At 38.8% G+C, this 9,939-nt stretch overlaps 1 protein-coding gene across 1 annotated transcript in view; it reads right to left on the bottom strand.

Annotated features, from left to right (window-relative positions):
* The window catches only part of LOC144969960 (uncharacterized), a 5,490-nt gene extending 4,621 nt beyond the window's left edge, over positions 1 to 869 (bottom strand). Inside the window, exon 1 of the mRNA XM_078909069.1 lies at positions 722 to 869. Coding sequence (XP_078765195.1) covers positions 722 to 724 — 3 coding nt within the window. The 5' untranslated portion in view covers positions 725 to 869. The remainder of the gene's footprint in view (positions 1 to 721) is intronic.
* Between the last annotated feature and the right edge of the window lie 9,070 nt (positions 870 to 9,939).

Raw genomic sequence — 9,939 nt, 5'->3', positions numbered from 1 at the left:
TGAATAAAGTTTTACTTTATTTATTTATGTTATTCATTTGAATTAGAATGTCCTGTCCTAAATGTTAAATGTTGCTGTTGGTCAGGGACCCCTTGTAAAGCACTTTGAGCACGTTTAGTCGATAATGCACTATATAAAAGCTCAATTTAAAAATAGAATGATAACAGAATATGACAGTAGGAAATATTGAATTGAATACTTTACCGTCCAGTGCGAAATCAAACAAAACCCATCGAAATATCCTAGAGAGACATGAATTCAAATGCACCAGAAATCACAAAGGGAAAGCTAAGCTGGTGGAATATGTAGACTGTAAATACCTTTGTACAGTCAGGAATCTCGAACAGCTTCCAAAAGAGAACGTTCTGGAGTTTAGTGGTTGTATCATATCAACGTTTAAACTGTTTTTTTTTTCGTATTGGCTGAAGATTTTTTTAGGGCTCGAAACGTTCCGTGTTAAGCAATGTGCACCTATGTGCAGGTCTGATAACTGTAGGCATTTATAGGCTTGATTTAACGTTGTTGTAATGGATGATATTTTTCGTTGGTTTGAGAATATTTCCATGACAACAAAAAGGCCATAATAATTTGGGTTATCAGACCTGTAAATCGATGCACGTCAGTGTTAAGTAAAACGTTCTATTTTGAAGCTGTTAGATTCAATTTTTGTACATTTAGAAAACACGAGAAAACGTTATCGATGATGAAGAAAATACTTTACCATTTCTACTGAAGTTTTGACAGTCAAATGGACACAAAACAAGATCTAGGTGGTGTCTTTGCTGGGTTGCTGGATAAAGCGTTGGTGTAGAGACTACAAAATGCCCAGGTATATATAGCCTCGACCCTGCCACGGCCATAAAACGTCGCTGTCCCACAGTTTAGCTTTTAGGGTTGCATCTAGGTATCGATAGACGCTCTTTTCGAATAAAAACCATACAACCATAAAACCAGCCAATACGGAGCTCAGACTGCCGTTTTTAAAGCGGGATCCGAGCGCAATAAAAAGTAAAACGTTATGCATAATAAGATCTCCGAAATACGAAAGACGGTCCGTTTTGGGATTTTTATTTGTCTAAACTTTATCCTCGAAGCATCTGCGAGAAAAAAAATAGTTTTAAAACGAGTTATAAAATTGGTTAGCCAGGTTCAATGTTATTCCACGTTTGGGTTTCATTTGCTTGCTGGGATACGTCAACAATGCAGCTTGTCCGGTCACGATTACTGTAAAAATAAATGACACTTTTAGAACTAACAATCGAAATTTGTCGTTAAGGAGTCACAATGAACTATTAGGCCCTTGGATACGGGTTTATCCCGGTTTCTATGGGGAGGGGGGGGGGGGGGGGGAAACGGACAGTCGCTAATGCTTTCTCCCCATTTTGAGATAGAGGACCCTAGTCTAACGCAAGGTACTTTCCTCCAGATCTTACAGACCCAGCGACCCAATCACTGCTAGGTGGACAGGGGGGCTGGATAAAGAATCTCGACTTCACCCGGGATTGAACTCAGTCCCTTTGTTTGTGGAGTGAGTTCTCTACCAAACTGAGTAATCGGGACTCCATTTAAGTGAAAATGATCCATCATATACCAATAATTCGCGAAGAAGATTGAATCACCCAAATTATGAAATTTCAGTTTTATTTTGTCTTTTAAAGAAACGTTATTATCATTGTCTTCAATAATGTCAAATTTACTGACAGTTAATGTCAGATCTTTGCATCTAAACATCCCGACATAAGACCATTGACTCTGGGACATATATTATGTTTGTAAGGTTTTAAAATAATCATTTTCCCCAATTTCTTCTTCTTTATCTTCCTCTTCTCCTTCTCCTCCTCCTCCTCCTCCTCCTCCTCGTCCTCCTCCTCCACCTCCTTCTCCTTCTCCTCCTCCTCCTCCTCCTCCTCGTCCTCCTCCTCCTCGTCCTCCTCCTACTCCTCCTCCCCCTCCTTCTTCTACTCCTCCTCCTCCGCCTCATATTCCTCCTCATCCCCTCCTTCTCCTTCTCCTCCTGCTCGTCCTCCTCCTACTCCTCCTCCTCCTCCTCCCTCTCCTTATCCTACTCCTCCTTCTCCTTCTCCTATTCCTCCTCCTCCTCCTCCTCCTCTTCCTTATCCTCCTCCTTCTCCTATTCCTCCTCCCCCTCCTTCTCCTTTTCCTATTCCTCCCCCCTCCTTCTCATATTCCTCCTTCTCCATCTCCTATTCCTCCTTCTCCTATTCCTCCTCCCCCTCCTCCTATTCCTCCTTCTCCTTCTCCTATTCCTCCTCCCCTCCTTCTCCTATTCGTCCCCCCCTCCTTCTCCTATTCCTCCTTCTCCGTCTCCCATTCCTCCCCCTCCTTCTCCTCCTCCCCCTCCTTTTCCTATTCCTCCTTCTTCTTCTCCTATTCCTCCTCCTCCTCCTTCTCCTATTCCCCCTTCTCCTTCTCCTATTCCTCCTTCTCCTATTCCTCCTCCCCCTCCTCCTATTCCTCCTTCTCCTTCTCCTATCCCTCCTCCCCTCCTTCTCCTATTCGCCCCCCCCCCCATCCTTCTCCTATTCCTCCTTCTCCGTCTCCCATTCCTCCCCCTCCTTCTCCTCCTCCCCCTCCTTTTCCTATTCCTCCTTCTTCTTCTCCTATTCCTCCTCCCCCTCCTTCTCCTATTCCCCCTTCTCCTTCTCTTCTTCCTCCTTCTGCTCCTATCCCCCCCCCCCCCTCCTCGTCCTACTCTTCTTCCATTCGTTCTCTTCAATTAATTGCTTTTTTAATATTTCAAACGTTATATTTTCCAGTCCAAAGTTCAAACACTGAACCGTGTCAAGTTGATTGTGTTGGTGACAATGTGTGGGTCGCCATATAGACTGACTTGATGGTGCACTAGACTTAGATGTGTCGTGAAATATCATTCTATTACAGATCAATTGATCAAATGAAATGACGGATGATCAACAAATCTATAAAGGACAGATCGATGGATGGAGAGATATATGCAGATAGACGCATCGCAGAGATATATAGATAGATAGACAAATAGAAGATAATGGATGATAGATAAAGGGATAGATAGGTAGATAGATATATAGTAAGATGGATTGATGGATGGATGGATATATATATATATCTATATATATATATATATATATATATATATAGATAGATAGATAGATAGATAGATAGATAGATAGATAGATAGATAGATAGATAGATAGATAGGATGAGGGGGGAGACGAATGAAAGAAGAAATAAAAAAATATTACAGGAATAATAACAGCAATCAAAGCGACACCAATAATAACAACATCCAATTCATTGACAAAGACATAAAACAACAACAACTAATAATAACAAAAACGTAACCGGCCGTACCAGGGTTGATCAGTTTAAAGTGAAAATAGCTCACGTTAAATTTAAATTTGAATTTTACTTCCCGAATACTCTTAAAAACGAGGCAGCACCGTCATTAACTCACTCAACCCTAGAGATTATTGCTACTTTTCAAAATTAGAAAAAAAATTCTTTAAAATGAGGATGTGCATAGGTCGCTTTATTCAACTACCATTAATAATATGTAGAAATTAAGAACATTATCTTTGATACGACGCCTATAATTTGTCACAGAAAAATGTAATAAACTATAGGCATGGGGTAAAAGTAACAATGGGTATACTACGGATATAGTCGGTGTTAGGGTTGAGTGAGTTAACGTGTAAATGTTAAAACTTGCTCGGTTCCCTCTGGTGGTCGATTTGGTTTAACTCACTCAACCCTAACACCGACTAGAGATAGAATGAAGATGACGTCAATCACGTCTTTGTTATTGTTTTTTGCTATCCGCGTTTATGAGTAATGCTCACTAAACTGTATTAACCTGACTATAAACATTCGTGGATAAACACAGTTTTGTGTGTTGGTCCGTTATACTTCCGGATGGCAATGTTATGAGCTTCTTAGCCAAGCGCATACTATCTATAGATAGTGTGCGCTTGGCTAAGAAGCTCATAACATTGCCATCCAGATGTAACTGGCCAACACACAAAACTGTGTGTAGCCATGATCGCTTGTAATATGGTGAATATAGATAGAATGCGCTTGGCCAAGGAGTTCACAACATTGCCATCCGGAAGTATAACGGACCAACACACAAACTCTGTGTAACCATGAACTTTTATAGTCTGGTTAATACAGTTTAGTGAGAACAACTCAGAAACGCGGATGGCAAAAACAATAACAAAGGCCTGAGTGACGTCATCTGCATACTATCTATAGTTTAGTGAGAACTACTCATAAACGCGGATGGCAAAAAAACAACAAAACAAACAAACGAACAACAAAGACCTGAGTGACGTCATCTTCGAACTATCTATAGATAGAATAAAGATGACGTCAATCACGTCTTTGTTATTGTTTTTTGCCATCCGCGTTTATGAGTAATGCTCACTGAACTGTATTAACCTGACTATAAACGTTCATGGATACACACAGTTTTGTGTGGTGGTCCCTTATACTCCCGGATGGCAATGTTATGAGCTTCTTAGCCAAGCGCATACTATCTATATCCGTAGTTTATTCGGAGTTACTTTTACCCCATGTCTATTTATTACAGTTTTCTGAGACAAATAATAGGCGTAGTATCAAAGCTAATGTTTTTTTAGATTTTACATGTTAATGATAGTTGAATAAAACTATCTAAGTACTCGCTCATTTCTAATACATTTTTTTCCAATGGGAGCGATCGATATTTATGTTTTCGTCCAACCAAGTCACCAATCACGACATGATTTGTTGATGTCCAACGATTGGATATTTCTTCAGAGATGTTAACACGCTGCTTTGTTTATGAACGTTGTAAACATACACATGTGTCAAGCTGAACAAAATGACCAATCGTGATGTTAGATATTTCAAAATATGTGAACACTTTTCACTATGTGGGTCACTTTGAGAACATATTCCACTGTGACCAATGACCTGGAGCACATGGAACTGTAATATAGATCGTGCCCATTTTGAAAAGGAGCAAAAATCTCCAGGATTGAGTGAGTTAACAGTTTACTCCAATAGGAAAAAAAAACACGTATTTAAAAATTTGGCCAGAAAACTCGTCCTTCAAGAATAGATCGCTTTAAATGACCTTCAACTTGGGCAAAAAAAATATATCAAACCTGGGACTTCGCGAAATGTTTGATAAAAGTCCTAGAGATCGATGATATTTTGAAGGACGAGTTTCCTGGCCAAATTTGTAATCACGTGTCTTTCCAGAGAGAACGGGTTAACTCACGCAATCCTAGAGATTCTTGCAACTTTTCAAAATTCGAAAAAAATGTATAAAAATGAACATGTTTATAGATAGATAGTTTTATTCAACTACAATGGGCATGATCTATATTAACTTTCCATGTGCTCGAGGTCATTGGTCACATTGCAAAATGTGCTCAAAGTGACACACTTAGTGAGAAGTGTTCACAGCTTTTTAAATATCTAACATCACGATTGGTCAATATGTTCAAATTGACACATGGGTATGTTTATAACATTTATAAACAAAGCAGCCTGTTTACATTTGTTAAGAAATATCCAATCGTTGGACAGCAAAGAATCATGTGATTGATGACCTGGTTGGACGAAAACATGAATAAAGATCGCCCCCATTACCATGTAAAAATTAAAAGCATTGGCTTTGATAATACGCCTATAGATAGAATGCGCTTGGCCAAGGAGTTCACAACATTGCCATCCGGAAGTATAACGGACCAACACACAAACTCTGTGTAACCATGAACTTTTATAGTCTGGTTAATACAGTTTAGTGAGAACAACTCACAAACGCGGATGGCAAAAACAATAACAAAGGCCCGAGTGACGTCATCTGCATACTATCTATAGATAGTTCGAAGATGACGTCACTCAGGTCTTTGTTATTGTTTTTTGCCATCCGCGTTTATGAGTAATGCTCACTGAACTGTATTAACCTGACTATAAACGTTCATGGATACACACAGTTTTGTGTGTTGGTCAGTTATACTTCCGGATGGCAATGTTATGAGCATCTTAGCCAAGCGCATACTATCTATAGGCATGGAGTAAAAGTAACCCCGGTTAACCAACGGATAAAGTCGGTGTTCGGGCTGAGTGAGTTAAAGGGGTCCGTCCGTCCGGACGTCTTTTGAATTCGGTCTCCAATCATTCCCCAGTGAAATAAAGGGGACATAATCTGTGAGTCATGCTGTGTTTGTCCCATTGTCCTGAATAAATATTCAAGGATGTTTTGAGTCGTAACGAGTGTGTTCAGTCTATTAGCCGCTCGTAAATACGCATCAAATTTTAGGAAAAGTAATAAACAAAAATGAATAGAACAACTTAAAAAAAAAACAATAATAAAAACAAATAAAATAAAAAAATAACAAATTACCAAACACAGATAATTTCGGGCTCAAAACGCTTCTTCAGCCAACAACAACAAAAAAAAAAAAAAAAAACCAAAACAATAAAGACATAAATACATTACTAAATTCCAGATTGACGACAGAACAAAATTTCTTTGTCGTCAATCTGGAATTTAATAATGTATTTATGTCTTTATTGGGTTTTTTGTTTGTTTTGTTTTGTTTTGTTTTGTTTTTTTGTTTCTGGCTGAAGAAGGGTTTTGAGTCCGAAACGTTCCTTTTCTTTTGGTATTTTGTTATATATTTTTTTTTGAAATTGTTATATTCATTTTACTTTTTACAGTCACAGTCCACAGCTTAGTGTCGCGAGTGGCATCAAATTTTATGTCGTGATCTGAAAAAAAAACCCACGTATTTTAAGTTTTGGCCAGAAAACTCGTCCTTCAAATATCGATCGATTACAATGACCCTCGTGTGCGGCTATGTCAATGTGGTCTGGCGGTATGACACTCTTTCGGATCGGAATGGTCTGGGTTCGAGCCTCGCTCGGCGCATAGTTGAGTCCTTGGAAAAGGCTCTTTACTCACATTCTCTCACTGTACTTAGGTCTAAAATGAGTACCAGGTCGTACCAGTGTTGTTCTGTCCGAAAAAAAGGAATATCGCCTGACAGGCGTCATGTCTCGTCCTACATGTTAAATGTTGCTGTTGATTTGAGGCTCCTTGTAGAGCGATTTTTGAGACTTCGAATGGATATTGCTCTATATAAAAAACTCTCAATCTTCATATTGGCTAAAACCTCTCCAACCTGGGACTTCAGGAAGTGACGGTAGCTCATTTGCTTCCCACACAAAGGGACCAGGATCGATCCCCGGTGAGGCGGAGATTTTATTCTCACCCTCTGTCCACTATGAGCTATGATTGGATAGTAGCTGGGTCTGTTAAGTCTGATAGAAAGTACTTTCTGATAGACTAGCATCCTATCCAAAGGGTAGCAATTATTGCTATTCTCCGTTTCACGCTATAGAAACCGGGATAAACTCCGGTTCCATGGCCCTCGTGGCTCTGTAGGACCGTAGCCATCGTTAACCTATAGCCTGATACTGACCAAAAAATGACGTCAAAATGCCCGTCTTTGGCCACTAAAGAAAACAAATCGTGAGTTGTATTCAATAGTTCAACCAATGAAATAACTTGTTTCCTTGAGCTCTACTAACGACAACTCACTAGGCGGTGCAAAAACAAATAATGACGTCAAAATGCCAGTCTTTTTGGGTTTCAGTGTCAGGCTATAACAACGATGGCTACGGTAGGACACGTCACCTCAAAATGATAGTTTGACGGGATCATTTCGATGATCAGAACACAGAATGGAACGAATGAAGTTAACGTCACTCGGCTCTTGTTACTTCTGGAATAACTAATATTGTGACGCCATTTTACGTTAGTGCAGCCTAGAGAGTTGTCGTTCGTAGAGCTCAAGGAAACAAGTGATCCCATTGGTTGAACTATTGAATACAACTCACAATTTGTTTCTTTTTGCTTGTCATCAATTTATGTCGTTTTTGTTGTAGTTTTGTTTTGTTTTTGTTTTGTCATTTGTCAAGCTATGAATTTACGAAGGCGTGATTTGGCTCGGATCACAAGCGCATTCGATTAACTGTAAATTAAGTAAGAGGCTTAAGGCAAAGAGTGTGCAGAGTAACGTAGTTACCAAGAGCTCTCACTTCTCTTAACCGCAATGCTATTGTCGCTTACCAGGCGAGAGAGCGAGGTGGGTGTGCTCCGCGTGTATCAAGCGCGCTAGGCTTACTTATACAATGAAGAAAATACGAGTAGAAGACGGAAGATGCGTGGCTTCACCAAAAGCGGGAAGTGAGAGCTCTTGGTAACATAACAATCGTTACCTACACGCTCTTTGCTTAAGGCTTTTGTTATCTGATCCACTGTCCCCGCCCAGCAGGGATTGGATAGGATAGCTGGACCTGGTAGATCTGGCCAAAAGTACTTTACAGTTAGGGCTTTGTGCGGCTATGTGGTCTCTAGTGTTATGACACTCGACTTCGGACAGGAAGGTCCTGGGTTCAAGTCCCGTTCTGAGCCCAGGTGCATTGTTGAGTCCTTAGAAAAAGCTCTTTACTTACGTTCTCCCAATGTACTCTTGTGTAAAACGAGTACCTGGTTGTTAACAGCGTTGTCTCTGTCGTATAAAAAAAATTTACAATATCTCCTAATCGGCGTCGTGTCTAGTCCTAAATATTAAGTATTGCTGTTGGCTTGGGACCTTTTGTAAAGCGCTTTGAGCACGAGTAGTGGATATTTGTTCTATATAAAAGCTCAATAACCCCCCCCCCCCAAAAAAAAAAAAAAAAAACAAAAAAAAAAACAAAAAAAAAAAAAAAACAGCAGGTTCGTCAGATGGAAAGAAGTGCAGGCAATAGAATTCAATAGTCGTAACGTCACTTCCTTCCTAATGACGCATGGTAACCTAACAACACTGGCTCTAAACTATCGGAACAATGGCGGACGCCCGTATGAAATATTTCTCCGGCGAGCATAAAAGCGTTTCCAGAGGGAAAAAAACAACATAAATTTGATCATGTTTTGACTTTTACACATTCTGATCACAAGGCATATGAAAAGTTCTAGCCAGCATGACGAATAAAAAGTAATGATTTTCTTTGTTTAGAACCAAGATGGCCACCGTTGCCGGGCGGCGTGACATCAGACTACTGAATCCAATTGTTATTGTCTGTTATAAATATATAAAGAGAAACAGGGATAAACTCCAAATCCAATGGCCTAGTGACATGGTTCCAAATTTATTTTTTAAAATAACGCTAGCAATGGGAGTAAGGAGAATGCGTTTAAACTTGGCCGTGATATATAATACATTGTTAACAGAAATATATATTTATATATACATATATATATATATATATATATATATATATATATATATATATATATATATATATTATATATATATAAATATTTATGAGTGTTGGTGGGTACTTGTAGGTACGAAAGTGCTCGATAATGGTGGTTAGAGCTAATATAGAATGCTAATTTTCACTCACATTTTTGTGGCCGAGACGACTCGTGTCTGTGTTTTTTACACTTCTTCAGTCGGCGTAATCCATTGTACTGTACGCCGACTGAAGAAGTGTAAAAAACACAGAAACGAGTCGTCTCGGCCACAAAAATGTGAGTGAAAATTTGCATTCTATATATATATATATATATATATATATATATATATTATATATATATATATATATATATATATATATATATATATATATATGATGTTGGTGGGTACTTGTAGGTACGAGAGGCCTCGATAACGTTAGTTCGAGCTGATGTAAAATAAAATAATATAGAGTCACTCACATAAAGCCGAAACACTTGTTTCTGTGGTTATCTATTCCACGTCTTCAGTCGGCGGCATACTTTTCGTGTTTCGGCTTTATGTGAGTGACTCCATTATATATATATATATATATATATATATATATTATATATATATATATATATATATATATATATATATAATAAGACAACTGCCAATG

This window comes from Berghia stephanieae, chromosome 4, assembly GCF_034508935.2.
Source record: "Berghia stephanieae isolate SIO BIC M18660-M18661 chromosome 4, UCSD_Bste_1.3, whole genome shotgun sequence".
NCBI classification, from domain to species: Eukaryota; Metazoa; Mollusca; class Gastropoda; order Nudibranchia; family Aeolidiidae; genus Berghia; species Berghia stephanieae.
Note: the sequence above shows the minus strand (reverse complement) of the source record. Positions and strands in the feature narration are given on the sequence as shown.